This window comes from Pipistrellus hanaki (assembly GCF_964339955.1).
Source record: "Pipistrellus hanaki genome assembly, chromosome: 9".
NCBI classification, from domain to species: domain Eukaryota; kingdom Metazoa; phylum Chordata; class Mammalia; order Chiroptera; family Vespertilionidae; genus Pipistrellus; species Pipistrellus hanaki.
In genome coordinates this window covers 63,933,229-63,949,852 of record NC_140511.1, presented here as the reverse complement: position 1 = coordinate 63,949,852, position 16,624 = coordinate 63,933,229, and the positions used below count along the sequence as shown (strand labels likewise).

The 16,624-nt window shown below is 38.2% G+C and overlaps 2 protein-coding genes and 1 pseudogene across 6 annotated transcripts in view; all 3 read right to left on the bottom strand.

Annotated features, from left to right (window-relative positions):
• The window catches only part of LOC311628015 (glycine N-phenylacetyltransferase-like), a 38,213-nt gene extending 22,259 nt beyond the window's left edge, over positions 1–15,954 (bottom strand). Inside the window, exons 1-7 of one of the 4 annotated variants that reach the window (XM_084894887.1) lie at positions 15,724–15,954; positions 14,259–14,465; positions 12,068–12,163; positions 8,953–9,060; positions 8,027–8,153; positions 6,831–7,002; positions 3,616–5,174 (exon numbers count right to left, since the gene is read on the bottom strand). In XM_084894887.1, the coding sequence (XP_084751013.1) occupies positions 4,772–5,174; positions 6,831–7,002; positions 8,027–8,153; positions 8,953–9,060; positions 12,068–12,145 (888 nt within the window). In that variant the 5' untranslated portion in view covers positions 12,146–12,163; positions 14,259–14,465; positions 15,724–15,954 and the 3' untranslated portion in view covers positions 3,616–4,771. Of the gene's footprint in view, positions 1–3,615; positions 5,175–6,830; positions 7,003–8,026; positions 8,154–8,952; positions 9,061–12,067; positions 12,198–14,258 lie in introns of those variants that run through there. The other 3 variants (XM_084894886.1, XM_084894885.1, XM_084894888.1) reach the window with 3 other exon arrangements.
• LOC311628087 (olfactory receptor 5AN6-like) overlaps positions 1–16,624 on the bottom strand; it is a gene marked incomplete at its 5' end in the record, with an annotated part of 243,286 nt that overhangs the window by 64,476 nt on the left and 162,186 nt on the right. The window lies entirely within an intron of this gene.
• Positions 13,229–13,866, bottom strand: LOC311627565 (GTPase IMAP family member 4-like; annotated as a pseudogene). Its single transcript has one exon. The product of its transcript is annotated as a GTPase IMAP family member 4-like (transcript).

The window sequence follows — 16,624 nt, the reverse complement described above, 5'->3', positions numbered from 1 at the left end:
TGTGTAGACAATGCCTTCTTCCTTCCCTTCTCATTTTCAAGTACCTGCAATAAGAGCAAGGTAATAGACAAGATATAGATGATATCTGATTTGCAGAATCAGATCTATTTTCTTATACATACACAGAATAGAATATCACATGTATGGAGTGACTAAAACTGTTAGAACCCTTCTTTTTTTGTATAAGCAGTGCCCTCTCCACTGCCCATTCTGAAGCTGCAGATAAGCATCCTAAATATGACTCAATGTGGGCACTTCTTAATCTCACTTTTAAAAAAAGTTGTTTTAATTGATTTGAGAGAGAAGAAGGGAGAAGGAGAAAAGGATAGAAACATCAATGATGAGAATCACTGATTGGCTGACTACTCACCTCCCTCCCCCACTGGGGATCAAGCCCACAACCTACGCATATGCCTTGACCTGGAATCTTACAGTGACCTCCTGCTTCATGGGTAGACACTCAACCCTGGAGCCACACCAGCTGGGCTTAGTCTTACTTTTATAAAGAAGAAAACTGAGTCTCACTGTGGCTGAATTAGATAGAATTTAAACCCAGAGACTCTTTATTCCAATGTGCTCACTGCCCCACATTAACTCTTGCTCTACCATCCTCAGAAAAGAAAAGGGAATTCATAGAAGTGATATTTTGAATACCAAAGCCACTATGTGAAACAACTAAGGAAAGAAGTTTGACACTATATCTTGTCTCATCAATGTTAATTTTTGTTTACCACATTAGAGTTTCAGTGTGGAGGCAACAAGAGTAACTTTAACCAGAGAAGCAGAGACAGGTGTAGCTGTTGTCCAGAGAGAACATAAGAAGAGCTTGAATGATCCTTCACTCCATGGATCAGCACAATACAGGTTTGTATACATACATATTTTTTGTCCTTTCTAGGAGTCGTGTCCCTCCTAGACTATTAATTTTCAACCTTATCTCCTGGGTTAAAGTCATTATGATCATTTATTACTCTTTCTCTAAAGCCAAAAGCCAATGAAACTATTCTGTCACTATCAAAGGAGAGTGGACCCCTTGACCCCAGTAGTATCTGTATCTCACTAAAGTTGATTACAACAAAAGACTGGATCCTTCTGTACCCAGTTCTAGAAGTCAGACCCCTAGTCCTCTCCTTCAGCTATCACCTGCACCCAGTCACTCAGAAGATTCCAGGGTCTCTACCCCCAAGCCCTTTATCTTAAACTAGTTTCTTAACCTCTCTAGGTTGTTTCCCCAACTGTCAAGAGTGCTTTTGTACCAGGTAACCAAGAATTGTTCTGCTCTTCCTTGTCTCCATGCTTTTATCCTTGCTGTGTTACATGAAGTAATTAATGTAAATTTTCTTACACTCTGTGGGAGCAGGTACAAGGAAAAGGGTTTAGAAGCTCTTGTGTCAGTCTTCATCTCCATGTTTTTCCCTGAGTGATGGAGTGAGGTGCTGGCAATGATGCTAGAAGCAGCTTAGCATAATGGCTCAGAGGGATGACAATGGGGCCAAACTAACAGGGTTGAGATCCTAACTGCACTACTTACCTATGATGTGACCTTGGACAGACTATCTCATCTTTCATGCTCTTTTTCTGAATATATAAAGAGCAGTAAATAATAGTACTTATTTGGTAGCATTTTGAGTTTTTTCTATGCTCAGTTTTTGGGGGACAGAAACTAACAAGTATGACAAAGATATAGAGATATTGGGACTTTTGTGCACTAGTGATAAGAATGTAAAATAGTGTAGCCACTGTTATAATCAATATGAGAATTCCACACAAAAAAAAGATACATCTACCTTATTACCCAGATATCCCACTTCTGGGAATATATCCACAGGAGTTGAAATCAGGACCTTGAATAGCTTTCTTCACTTCCATGTTCATTGCAGCCTTATTCACAATAGCCAAGAAGTGGAAGCAACCTAAGTGTCAATCAACAGATGACTTGATAAAGAAAATGTGGTCTATATACACTGAGTGGCCACTCAGTGTATATTAGAGGCCTGGTGCATGAATTAATGCATTGGTGGGGTCTGGCCAGCCTGGCCAGAGCAAGGGGACATGGGCGGTTGGCTGGCCTGCCTGCTGGTTGAACTCCTGGTTAAGGGGACAATTTGCATACTAGCCTTTTATTATATAGGATATACACTGAATGGCCAGATTATTATGTGTTTGGAGACCATAATAATCTGGCCACTCAGTTTATATAGTGGAATATTATTCAGTCTTTGAAAAAGAGGAAAATCCTGCCATATGTAACAAGATAGATGAAACTTGAAGACATTATGCTAAGTAAATAAGCCAGACAAAGAAGGACAAAGATTGTATGATTCCATTTAAATGATACTCATAGAAGCTAAGAGTAGAGTAGAACTTACTGGGAGCTGGGGAGAGGGAAGCATAATAACTTGTTCAAAGGGAAAAATATGTGTTATGCAAGATGAAGAAGTTCTAGAGATCCGTTGTACAACATTGTGCTTATAGATAACAATACTGTGCTAAACACTTAAATATTTGTCGAGATTCATTATTATTTTTTTAATTTAATTTTATAGAATTTATTGGGGTTATGTTAGTTAATAAAATTATATAAGTTGTCGGTATACAAATCTAAAATACATCATCTGTATACTGTATTTTGTATTCGTTATCCCACGTTATGTCTCTATGTCTTTTTCCATCATCATTTATCCCCCATTTACCATCTCCAGGTCCCCCTAATCACATTCCTTCTGGGAATGACTAGTATATTGTTTTCTGTCTATGAAATTTTATTTTGCTTAATTCCTTTACCTTTTTTACCCAGCCTCCCTACTGCCTCTCTTCTGACAGTTACGAGTCTATTTCTATTTTGTTGGTTATTTTATTTTGTTCATTAGAATACACCTTTAAGTGGAATCTTATATTTGTTTTCTCTAATTGAACTATTTTACTTTCAATAATATTCTCCAGGTCCATTCATGCAATTGCAAAAGATAAGATTTCTTTCCTTTTTTATGGCTGAGTGATATTGTATTATGTGACACAGGGGTTTTTTTATCCACTCATCTCCTAATGGGCACTTGAGCTGCTTTCAAATTTGGCTATTGTAAATAATGCTACAATAAAAAGAGAGGTGCACATATTCTTTCAAATTAGTGTTTCAGAGAATGTATGCACCTTTATATTTATGGTAGCACAATTTACAACAGCTAAGATCAGTAGATGCCCATCTATAAATGAGTGGATAGAAAAGCCCTGGTATATTTATATCATGAATAACTATGTAGCAGTAAAAAAGAAGAATTTCTTACTTTTTGAGATAGCATGGAGGGACCTGCACAGTATCATGTTAAGTAAAAATAAGTCAGTCAGAAAAGTACAAGTATCACATATCTCACTCATATGTAAAATCTAACAAAATAAACTGATGAATGGAGTGGATCCAGAGATATAGAAGCATAAAATAGAGTGCAGAATTTGGAGGGAAGGAGGGAGAATATAGGTGAGGGGGGGGAGTAATTAACTGAAGATCTTGTATGCATATATGCAATATGCATAACCCATGGACACAGACAACAGGGTGGTGAGGGGTAGTGGCAGGCTAGATGGTGTCAATAGGGGGGAAATGAGACATACTGTATATAAGACTTTCAACAATAAAGATTTATTTTTACAAATTTCAGGTTTCTTCAGATAAATTCTTGGAAGTAGAATCTTGAGTCACAAAGCAGATCCATTTTTAATTTTTTGAGCTAACTCCATACTGCTTTTCAAAATGGCTGCATTAATCTGTATTTCCCTCCAGCAGTGCATCAGTGTTCCCCTTTATCCACATCTTTACCAAAATTTGTCATTTATTGATTTATTGATAATAGCCATTCTGACAGGGGTGAGGTGATATCCCATTGGGGTTTTAATTTGCATTTCTCTGATGATTAGTAACATTGAGTTACTAATTTAGTTACTAATTAATAACATTGAGTTACATCTTTTCATATGTCTAAAGGCCATGTTTGTCCTCTTTGAAGAATTGTCTGTTCTGGTCTTTTGCTTATTTCTTAATTGGATTCTTTGAGATTTTGCATTGAGCTTTATAAGTTCTTTACAAATTTTGGTAATTAACCTCTTATCAGATGTATACACAAATAAGTTCTCTTATTCAGTGGGTTGTCTTTACCTTTTGTTGATGATTTCCTTTGTTGTGCAAAAACTTTTAAGTTTTATGTAGTCATATTTACTTTTTCTCTTTTGTTTCCTTTGCTCTAGGAGTTATATATATATATCAGAAAACATAATGCTATGAGAAATGTCCAAGATATTACTGCCTATGTTTTCTCCTAGAATTTTTGTGGTTTCAGGTCTAACATTTAGATCTTTGATCCATTTTGAGTTTATTCTTGTGTGGGATAAAAAAGGCGACCTACTTTCATTTTTTTTCAATGTACCTGTCCAATTTCCCCATTGACAACAATTCACATGGAGATAGGAGTCCAGGAGAAGTGTTAGGGCAGTGTGCAGCTTAATAAAGAGTATCACTGAGATCCACAAGTGTAGGAAACAGAACAAGATCAGGGTTGACTACAGCAACTTCTTTCTATGCCAGGTCTGCTGGACTCAGGGGAAATTCATGAACAGGGACTGTGTCGCTCATCTTGACCACCTACACTGCTTCTACAGAGCTCACAAAACATGAACTGCTTTATTGCTGATCATCATTTCTTTTTTCTTTCCATCCATCCACATGTTTCTCCTGCTGTAAGACCAACTCACTCAATTCTGTCTTGTATTCATGGCTACTTCAAAGAGGCACACATTGCCACTGATTCCAGTCACAGGGCAAGCGGACATGGTGCAGATTATGACTGCATTTCTGAATGATATTGTTGGCTTTGTCTGTATGGTTATATATAGGAAAGCCACGTTTGTCCAAAGCCTGAGTAGTGGCAAACAACATATGGGTTATTAGACCCTGGCCCCGGTACTCAGGAAGAGTGGCCCCCATTCGTATCTCTCCTGTCTGGTCCATTAGGTTCCAGCATACAGGGGTTCCCTCAGGCCCCAGCAGACAGAAGGAGGGGAAGGTCTGGATACAGCGCTTGATGAATCTCTGGCTTCTCTCATTGCCACCGAAATGCCAGAATTTATCCACCAGAGTAGCATGGGTAACATCCAGGGAGGAGAGTTTAAACAACTCTTCATTACTGTTAGAAAAAAGAGATGAAAATATCATACACACTGTGTAGGATTATATTCATTTTCCCCCAAATTGTCTCTGGATAATGCCTCTATAGCCAGCATGCATGGATGCATAATCTGACTTAGCTGTGTGATCTTTAGCATGTTTTGTGAGCTCTGTAGAAGCAGTGTGGGTGGTCAAGATGACCGACAATGTCTTTCTGTCTCCATTTATTTCTTCATAAAATAGGGATATTAAGAACATCCTTAGTAAAAGTAGCTCTGAGAGGGAAGTCCATAGCATTAAAGGCCTGTCTCAAAAATGTAGAATTAGAAGATGGACACTCAGCCCCAGTTGTGCCTTGACCTTTTACATGACCTGAACAAGTCATTTGTTTATCCAAGCCTGTTTTCTGGCAGGAAATGGGGATAATATCACCTACCTTGTCTACCTTATGGGATGGACAAAAAAAATCAAATGAGTTGATATATTTGGAGGTATCTTTCAGGTGTAATGTGCAATGCAATGTGAATATAACTTTTCCAGGCATATTAATAAACACAGGGCCAAGGGGTTGGGCATCTCCAGATCTCATTTCCACCATCACTGCTCAGTTATATTCAGTGTTAAACTGAAAGTCAATGGTGGAACACATTATTTGTTTAAATTCTCATTATTAAAAAACTTTTGCTCCACAAATTTATTCCAGCATATTTGTCAAGATTCTAGTCCAGTCTGTGTTCTGTTCTGGTTGTTGAATATCTATCAATGAATAACATAAAGAGGGTGCCTGCTCTTGTAAAATTTGAAATAACATTGGAAAGGATCAAACAACAGGTAGGTAAATACACAAATAAGCTAATTTCTGATCATAATAAGTGCAATAAAAAATAAAAATTGGGTTATGTGATGAAGAATTATGTGAGAGGGATATTCTAGAAATAGTGCTCTGAGAAGAACCATCTAAGGAAATTTGAGAGTATGAATGTCACAAAAGAGACAAGTATATGAAGATCGGAGGGAAGGGCATTTAGGTAGACAAAGAGCATATGCCATGGCTTAAAGGCATGTGTGAGTGTATGAGATCAAGTTGCAGAAGGAAGATAAGAACCACTGGTGATAGCAAGCAAGACAGACAGGACGATATCCAAGAGGTGATGAATTCCAGATCTCACAGGCCCTTGAAGGTCCATAAAGGGCTTTAGCCTTTATTCAAGGTGAGCTGAGAAACATCAATGACTTTAAATGGGTGAATGGACATGATCCATCTTACATGCTAAAAGGATCACTCTCTTCTTTATTATCCATAAATGAGTGAGGTCATGTGGTGTTTCTCTTTCATTGATTGGCTTATTTCATCATAAACTGATGAACCAAAAGATAGTTATAGAGACAGTAAAGCAACAAGCAGACTGTCAAATTACAGTGGGGAGGGGAGGGAGATCTGGGGGAGATAATTGATCAACCGAAGGACTTGTATACATGCATATAAGTACAACCAATGGACATAAAACTCTGGGGAGGGAGGGTATGTAAAGCAGGGGGGGAGGCAAAAAATCAATAAAATATTTTTTTTTTAAAAAAGAATCACTCTGGAAGTGAATTGTAGGGAGGCAAGAGTGAATGTAAGAAGGAAAGTAATCAAAGGTGTGAGTAGTGAGAGCATCTTTTTCAAACTCACATGGATTTGGGTTTGCCAGTATTAAGAGTAAAGTTGTTTGCCTCTGGCAGGGAAGGGAGCAGTCTTCTGGCTGTCTTGGGCATCATATAGAGGATGCATTGTGATTGCTTGACTTTGACATGTTTAATGGCTGCAAGATTGTGTATATTCTCTTCCAGGCTGGACTGTGAACCTAGTGGGGATAAAGTAAGGAAACAAGTGAGATGCTACAAGAAGTTTCCCAATGGATGTTTGCAGGATTTAAATCCAGGCAATGTTGCTTCTGGTGTTGCCAATGACCATGTGACCTTAGCCATGTCACTGCCTGAGCATGCTTTCTCTAATGCAAAACAGAGGTACTAGAAATCCTGACTCTACGACTGTGAAATCAAAGGAGAAGTGATATAAGAAGGAAAGGGGTATGGGAGGTGCAAGAAGAGACTGGACTAAAATCGTGCACCTATAGATGAGGACAATGGTGTCGGGGGAGGTAAGGGCAAAGGTTGGGGTGGGAACCGTGTAGAAAGAAGCTATGGGGGGGGGGGCGAAACAATTGTAATAATCTGAGCAATAAAGATTTATTTAATTAAAAAAATAGTAGCCAAGTTTGCATGGGCACATACAAAATGCCCAGGTATTGGTCTAATACCACATTTGATCCTTACCTTGACCCTATGTTTTACATACTCCTCGTATCCTCATTTTTTTTATATCCAAGAAAACTGAATAATGGACAAGTTACATCACTTGTTCAAGATCACAAAGAAACTAACCTGCAGAATAAGGATGCCATCCTAGGGAGCCTGACTCTGGAGGGTATGATCATAACAATTATTCTTGTCACCTGGGATGTGCTTTATGGAACAGGGTGCTATCATTCTTATTCTGGGCATGAAGGCCACAAGGGTCGTTCTGCTCTTATACCTAAACACCCTATGGGATCCAGAATATGACTGAAAAAATATAACCTCAGCTAACAAGAAGTTTACTTACTCACAGTACCCTATATGAACTCTATAATAATTTGCAATGTTTGAATTCTACTGCACTGATGAAAAAGGTGGTGGCAGCTGATACAAGGAATAAATATCGAGTTGAGTGTCTAAGTTTTAGTAGAAGGAATAAATGTAAGAGGTGAATATTCTTGAGATGAAAAGTGACCCACCACGTTTAGACATTAGCTGTCTTAGCAGCTAACACACAGATTTCTTACTTACTTTGGATCTGTAAATGTTGTTTCCAGTTGATGACGTCTGATGTGCCAAGGAATTCTTGACAGTTCTTGGGATCTTTGGAATAGATTTGGTAGGTATTGGTATACTGATCAAAGTCATCTGTCATCTCCTGTTTTATTGAGTAACGTGATATAAATCAAACTGATTATAACAAGGGACTGGAATACCTGAGTTTAGGATTTTCATTATACTAATTTATTATTTTATAAACTTATATATTGATATTTTTCTTAACATGCTATCATTATCTGTGTATCATTTACATCATAAGACCACATTATGTATTTAATCAATTATTCAATTTGTGTTTAAGAAAAACGTGCTGAACTGGATATTTATATCTTGCATTACAAGTTTGAATCAACCAAGCATGTATTGCTTCAGAAAGAATTCTTCTGTAATTCTGGACTTCTTGGGAGAAATAAAGTGCTCTTATCAAAGGCAAGTTTCCACTGAAAGAGTAAATCTTACTCCATTTTAAAGAGTCTCAGAACAAGTGGATTATGAACATGACAATATGGAAATTGACACAGGCAAGAGAAACAATGCTAAACAAATGCTTAGAATGCACCTTCTGTTCTTGTCAAGCTGTCGAAAATCTATTTATCTCCAAAATCTAGTTTGGGTGAAAAGGTTATCAGGAAGGTTCCTTTCCTCTCTCTCCATACCCTGACATCTAGGCTTTAATCACTTCTTAGCCAGTGCTGCTTCTGTCGCTTGTATGTTCATGAGTGTTTTCATACATTTTCACACCATGTTGTAATACCTATACTTTCCTTCAGGCTGTAAACTCCTTGAGGACAAGGACCTGTTCAACATCATTATGATTCATTTCTCTGTCCCTTGGGTCTCCATTGTAGACACATAAAGCAAATAGAAGTGCATGCATTCCACACATGGTACCTTACCTGCTCCTGAGGGCGGACAACCACTGTATTAAAATCAGGCCACTTGTCCACCAGGGCCTTTAGCTTGAATGGGTTTCCCTGGTTCATGTGGAAGACAGTTCCGTAAACCTGTAGCATCATGAGAAAGTGAGAGGGTGGGTGGATGGCCAGTGCCCTGTTTTATAAGAATGAATATTATTTCTATAAAATCAAGTTAAGTAACTGGTAGGGCACCTACTTCAATCAGTCTTCAGGTCCTACTTTATTACTCCAATAGAAATAGATTTTATGGGTTGAGCCCTGAGGATATTATGTAGTCAAATATCCAGATATATAAAATAAACTAATTAAAAATCATTCACTATCGCATTGTAGAATTTTGTGAAATATTTTTCCATTTTATTCCACTCACATAGTCACACCAAATTTTTAAATAATGAAATTACCTAATATGTATTTGTTTAACATCTATCCTCCTCCACACACACATACATACACACACTATACAATTATCATATTTTTTTAAGTTCTTGTCAAATAATGTGTTTTTATTGATTTTATAGAAAGAGAAAGGGAGAGAAAAACATGGATGTGAGAAGTAACAGCAATTAATTGCCTCCTGTACACACCAAGAATGGGGATTAAACCTGCAACCTCTGTGTGACCTGATAGGGAATCAATCCCACAACTTTTTAGTGTATGAGACAATGCTCCAGGCAGCTAAACCATCCATCCAGGGCACAATGGTCATATTTTTGAAAGTGTAGTGATTTCAAAAATCATTCAAGTGGGTCTAGGTCTGTAATCTCATTTAAGCCTGGGAATTAATTGAGAGGCAGTAAGACCTTTGAGTTTATGTAAAATACTTGCTGTAACTCCTGATAATAACTCTTCAAGAAGAGTTGGATATTAATTTTATCATATTTTATTTGGTAACCCAGGTAAAAATTGAGAAACATCTATCAAAAAGTATACACTTTCTGCTTTTACTCATTTTACATCCAAGAACACTGAGAATCGTTGATGTTTAACTTTTGCAATGTTTCCCAGAAAACAGTAAATTGTGGAATCACAACAGTCTGACTCTAGATCCTGCTTTCTCCACGGTTAATCTATCCTATGTTAGTCAGAACAATCAGTGATTTAGATTTATACTAAATGCCTGTGGCTTGAGTCTACAAAAGATTCCCACATTAAGTGACAGAGAAGCAGGAAAAGTCATTGATAGGTAATATGTGCTTTTCACAGGCCATAAATTGTGAAAATTATGGGCCTAGTTCTGATAATAATACATCCTTATACAGTATCTTAATAATAAAAGCCCAGGATTGTAACAACCACTCACGATCAAACACTGACCATCCGGAAGTCAGCGCTAGATTGCCCAGCTGCAGCCTGGTGACCCAGCACTGACTACCCAGGTGGCTAAGATCCAGAAAGTGACTCAGTGTCTGATCTTCAGCTTCAGTGGGAGCTGTTGATCAGTTTAATTAACCTCTCTCTTTCTCTGCCTCTTTCTTTCTGATCTTTGCCAGCATCCAGGCTTTTCTTTCTCTCCCAGCCTTCCCCTCTTTGATCAGGCACAGACTAGGATTGAAGATGCTAACTGGCACAGAAACTGACCAATCAGAACCAAAGGTGGGTGCTATGGGGAAGCAATGGCTGCCTAGGAGGCAGAGCTTTTGATGCTGACTGGTATAGAAACCAACCAATCAGAACCAAATTGGCCAGTAGAAGAGGATAGTTGGGGGCAACATCAGGCCTGCAGGGGAAGGCCATTGGGGGTGAAATCATGCTGGCAGGGGAGGGCAGTTGAGAGCAACCAGGCCACCAGGGGAGGACAGTTAGGGGTGATCAGGTTGGCAGGCAGAGGCAGTTAAGGGCAATCAAGGAGGCAGGCAGGTGAGCAGTTAGGAGCCAGTGGTTCCAGATTGTGAGAGGAGTATCTAACTGCTGGTATAGGCCCAATTTCTGGGGTCAGACCTGAAATGGCAGTTGGACATCCTGCAACAGGTCCCCAATTGGAGAGGGTGCAGACTGAGTTGAGGGAAACCCCGCTCCATGTAGAAATTTCATACACCAAGTCTCTAGTATCCTTATAATGTCTATTGGGTTTGTAGTAATGTCTCCTATTTCATTCTTAATGTGGGTAATTTGCTTCTTTCTTAATTTCTTGGTTTGTTTATTAATATTTTCAAAGAACAAAATTTTGAAATCATTGATTTTCTTAATTGCTCTTCTCTCCCCACATTCATTGGTTTCACTCTTATCTTTTATAATTTCCTTAATTCTATTTGCTTTGGGATTAATTTACCTTCCTTTTGCTAATTTTTAAGAGAAAACTTGAAAGATTGATTTGAGACCATTATTCTCTTATAGTACAAACACTGAATGCTATATATTTCCTGCTTATCACTGCTTTAGTTGCATCCCTGAACATTAGAGATGTTGTACTTCCATTTTCACACAAATAAAGTATTTTATAGCTTATCTGTGACATTAAAGCATGGTTTATTTAGAAGTGTATTGTATAATTTCTAAATATGTAGATATTTTGCAGATAATGCTTAAGTTTTGTTAAATTTTAAGTTTAATTCCACATTGATTAGGACATACTTGATATAATTTCTAATCTTTAAAAATTTTTTTAAATATGGTCTATTTTTGTAAATATTCCATGTGCTTTAAAAAGTAATAAGTAAAGAAACCAAGATGACGGCGTAGGTAAACACCTGAACTTGTTGTCACACGCAACCACTTCAACTATGACCAAAAGACAAAATGGATATCATCCAGAACCATGGGAAGGCAGACTGAGTGGAAATTATACAACTTGAAGAAAAGGGAAAATCACACTGAGAGGAGGAGGTGCAGAAGTTAAGTGCGGATGTACAGAGGTGCACATGTGTGGAAAAGGGGCTGGCAACTGAGAACACTGTTGTCTTTTTCAATCAGGAGGGAGACACAAGCTCCAGACTGCTCTGAACTCCAGCTCCAGGTGAGACTCTGGGGAGTCAGACTCATACAGGGAGAAACTGGACTGTCTGGCATTGAGCCAAAACATGAGGGTGGCTTTCTCCCACCTTTTCCACAGGCAGATGCTTGTCCTTCTTCCCTAAGAAGATTCCACTCTCACCTTTAGGGACTCAGGGAGGAATTTCCTCAAAGATTTCTCTAGCATCTGCAGCATTCGTGGGTCTTGTAATTGGAACATCTTGGCAGGTACCTAATTCTAAAGAGGAGATCAAGAAACATCAAGGAATGAGAAGTACTGGAATACATACAAAGGAACAAAGAAGACAGAGTAGGCAGTTCTAGCTAATAGTCTGGCCTTTATCCCAGGAATTGCATTGGTGCCCCATTCACTCAACTCTTCACCAACTCAAAGAAAGCATAAGTCTGGCAAAAAAGCACAGGTGCCTCTTTCTTTCTTTCTTTTATGATAGAATAGAAAAGTTTTATTATAGTAACAATAAGCAAATAATTGAAGTGGGAAGAGGAAGCAGTGTGGAATGATCCACCTAGCAGTAAATAATCAAGGTGTGGGGTGATGGATGTGCAGTAGCAATAGTTAATTTCACAAATAGAAAGAGAGAGAGAGAGAGAGAGAGAGAGAGAGAGAGAGAGAGAGAAGAGAACTAGTTATTCAGAAAAGTGGTTACCTTGAGGTTGCTCAAAGACTTTCTACAGAAACATCTCAATATTAGAACATTGTTCTTTTAGCTGTTGAATCTCTGTTTTTTACTCTTTCTGGCATTTCACTTAGTTGAGTTCTGAGAAATCTGTTTTTCAGACAACTCTTTGTTCTTGAGTGGGAAGGTGATAAGGAACTATTTCAGTCTTTCCATAAGAATGTAGTTCAATAAATTTATGGTCATTTAGAAAGAATTCAATAAACATCCCTAGCTATCCATTACCTAATGCAAATAATTTATTTCTTTAACCACATGGGTAAAATGATCATTGTCATCCAAAAGGCAAAAATGTGGAGCAGAAGCCACAGTTGGAGATTATGTGCCAATCTAGGAAGACTAAGAATCATTGTCTTTTGGTCTCCTGCATTCCCTTTCTCTGTCTCTAAGAAAGAGTTCATATGATAGGGAGCATCCATACTTTCTACTTTGGAGTTTTGCAAATTGAGAATGTGTCTCGTCCCTGTTAAATAAATCAAACAGATATCTACCAATTGCCAATAAGAAACTTTACTAAACACTCCAGTCCTGAGAACTTGAAGGACAGAAACAGAACTCTGACTTTGGGGAATGAGTTATATGGGAAGGAACACTTGAAAATATACAGAAAACAGATTTTCAAAAAGCTTAATTTCTCTTGAATAGAATAAACAAAAAAGGCAAAGTGATCACCATTATTATATCTTTGATTATGTCAAGTATATTAATATCTTGCTTACTCTCAACTTCATCTCTGGCTTCTTGAAGCCTTTTTATATAACAAATCTCCCTTTTTGCCAATTCCCTCTCCATTTCTACCTTTCTCTTTTCTTGCTCCAGTTTATCCTCCAGGTTTCTGATTTTTAAAAAAAATATATTTTTCTCTTACTTTCTTTTTATCTCTCTCCAGCTCAGCTCTGTATTTTTCTTGTTTCACTTGAATGTATTTCTGAATCTCCTCTTCAGCCCTTTGGTACATCTTATCAGTGGAGAATTCTCCCGCATTCTCCATCACCATGCGCTGGACCAGGTCCAACAGTTGTGCCCTCTGAGCCTCCTGCTTAGCTCCTGTTGCCTTATTGTTGAACTCACAGTGAGGACCCCTGAACTGTTCTATCAGATCTTGAATGCCTTTTGGAGCTTCCTTTAAGTAATCATGGAACTCCATGCCATCCAGATCATCTTTCATGGTGAATAAGAGAATTATGTATCTCCTAGCTTTGTATCCAAATATTTGACAGCATCTTCTCCATGGCCTTTTTAAAAAATATATATTTTATTAATTTTTTACAGAGAGAAAGGGAGAGGGATAGAGAGTTACAAACATCCATCAGCTGCCTCCTGCACACCTCCTACTGGGCTTGTGCCAGGAACCAGGGTACATGCCCTTGACAAGAACCAAACCTGGGACCTTTCAGTCCACAGGCCAATGCTCTATCCACTGAGCCAAACCAGTCTCCATGGCCTTTTGTTCTTCGTGTACCCACCCAGCGGGACCACCAGGAGCCCAGCATGAGGCCCAGGGGAGGTCAGGAGGATGCATTTAGCAATCTGCCTTTGCATGTCAGCATCCTGTTCCTCAGTGTTGAAAATGCCAGGTGTGTTCATGACAACAATTTCTCTCCCATTCCACGTGCTGCTCCCTTTCTGACAGACCTTGGTGCTGGATTTTGCTGCATTGCTGGAATTAAATGCTTTCTTTCCAAGGATGCTGTTCCCTGTGGCACTTTTCCCTGATCCAGTCTTACCCCCTAAGACAAGTCGCAGTTGTGAATCTCTGGGGTCTTGGTTTCCAATCCCATGGCCAGTCCTGGGTTCACTAAAATTGGCAGAGGTGCAGGAGAAGGTGCAGACTTGTGGAGTCTGGGGAGAGGTTGGGAAGAGGTGGGGATCCAGGAGAAATGGCAGCGAGTCTGGTGCTGAGTCATTAGATGCCTCTTTCTGAAGTTATTTTTTAATGTTTTTAAACTTTAAAAAAATATTTCTGAAAATATTATTTTGATTTTTATATCGTATAACATTCCAGTAATTAAGGATTCACAGAGATTAAGAAATATATTCTCTAAGCATGAATGAGCATCCTTTGAGATTAAGCTTCCATTCATGACAAGCCTGACTTTGCCACTTAGAAGCTATATGACATTAGGCAAGTCACTTTATTCTTCTGTGCCTTGGTTTTCTCCTCTATAAATAACAATGACTATAGAACCTGCACCATAGAGTAATTGAACAGTTAAATAAATCAGTACATGTAAGCTCCTTAGAAGAGTATCTGGGACATAATAACCACTCAATTAATTATTATAATCAGTATTCTCTACATTAGTAGAAGCAAAATTTAACCACATATCATCCAAAAAGTCTATTGAGTGACTCTTTTTCTGCACAAGAATTTCTGATGAAGTTTAAATGTGGGAGAATCTATGGAATCTGACACATGGTAATTAAGGAATGACCTATCATTACTTTACTACTCTAAGACCCATTCATACGAAGTTTATGATATATATGGTGCCATATGGGAGAAGCTTAAAATTAACATAAAGAAGGTGAAAAAAATGGCATTAATCTGAGATTAAAACTACATTTATTTTATGCCTTTAATTAATTAATAATTAATCTCATCTGAATTGTAGTCCTAGTACCAGAATCTACATTGTCCTTTTGAAGCTCTAAGCAGGGAATGTAATTTTCCTAGACATTATTTATCCAAGGGAAAAAAACCTTAGACTGTTACCCGGAATTTTAAAAAAATAAACATTTGCACGTACAAACTATGCTATATAAATGTCACCTTTGCCAGTATATTCCTCCCCATGGAATGTTACATTTTCTGTTACTTATCTACCAATGAAAAACTCTTAATTTTTTCACATTTATTTACCAATTCAGAGCAAAAGCTTGACTTTAGTCAATCGAAAATTTCTCACAGAACTAGGGTATTGCGTCATACACTCTAGGTTCCTAATACAGATTTCTCAAATGGAAATGCTTTATTTTCCCCTGCAAAATTCCAAAACTTTCATGCACACCCAACAGTAGCACTGTGAATCACTCCCCTACAGAGGGGAAGCAAAGAGAGATGAGGGGTCCCAGAGCAATGATTCTCCCTTGTTCTCACCTGCAAAGCTGTTCTCTCACTCAATCTCTGCAGAGATCCTCAGGGAAAGACAAGGAGCAGCAGATTATTCCAGAAGATGAAATATGTTGTCTGAGTATAGTGATCTTGAAGAGTGTACTTTGATCTCTTTCCTCCCCCACACGGTGAGCTGATTTTTTTTAAAAAGAACTTGTGTAGCATGCTGTGGAATCTTCAGGCAGCAGAGTGTGAGATGAAGAACCTCTCCCTGGGTCCCATGTTCAAGGACATGGCTCTGTCACAAGGTTGTGCCAACACTTTATTGACTTTTAAACTTCCATTAACTTTTCTGTACTCTCCTCAATATATCCTGTGCATAATCAAGAGGAGACCGAAATTCCAAGGAGGCTCACTCATAAATAGAGAGTAGGCTGACAGCTCTGGTATAGGGGAGAGTATTGAGAGTGTTGGAGCAATTGAGAGAAAAACAAACAAACAAACAAACAAAAAATGAGAGAGAGAGAATTCATGGACATGGACAACAGAATAGTGATTGCAACAGTGGAGGGGGTGGGTGGAGGTGAAAGAGGGCTTAGAGCAAGCATGTCAATTTCAAAGGCTAAAACAGGCCAAATAAACAAGGTTTAAGTTTAAGTGGCCTGCGAAACAACGAAAACTTCAAATTTCATATAAACGTAGGTTTTTTTTATAGAGACCTGCTCAATACAAAGGGCTGTAATAAGTGAGTAATTGTTAACATAAAATAATAGAACAGTTTAATAAAAATTAATATTTTTTCTTGAACATTAACTTACCAGACACTGACTAACTGCACAAATTAATAAGCATAATGCAAATAAACCTATTTTTCTTGTTCTCCAAAAGTGAAATATTCCCTGTTGCACACATCAAACAAGTCAGTCCAAGACCAATGATGTGGAAT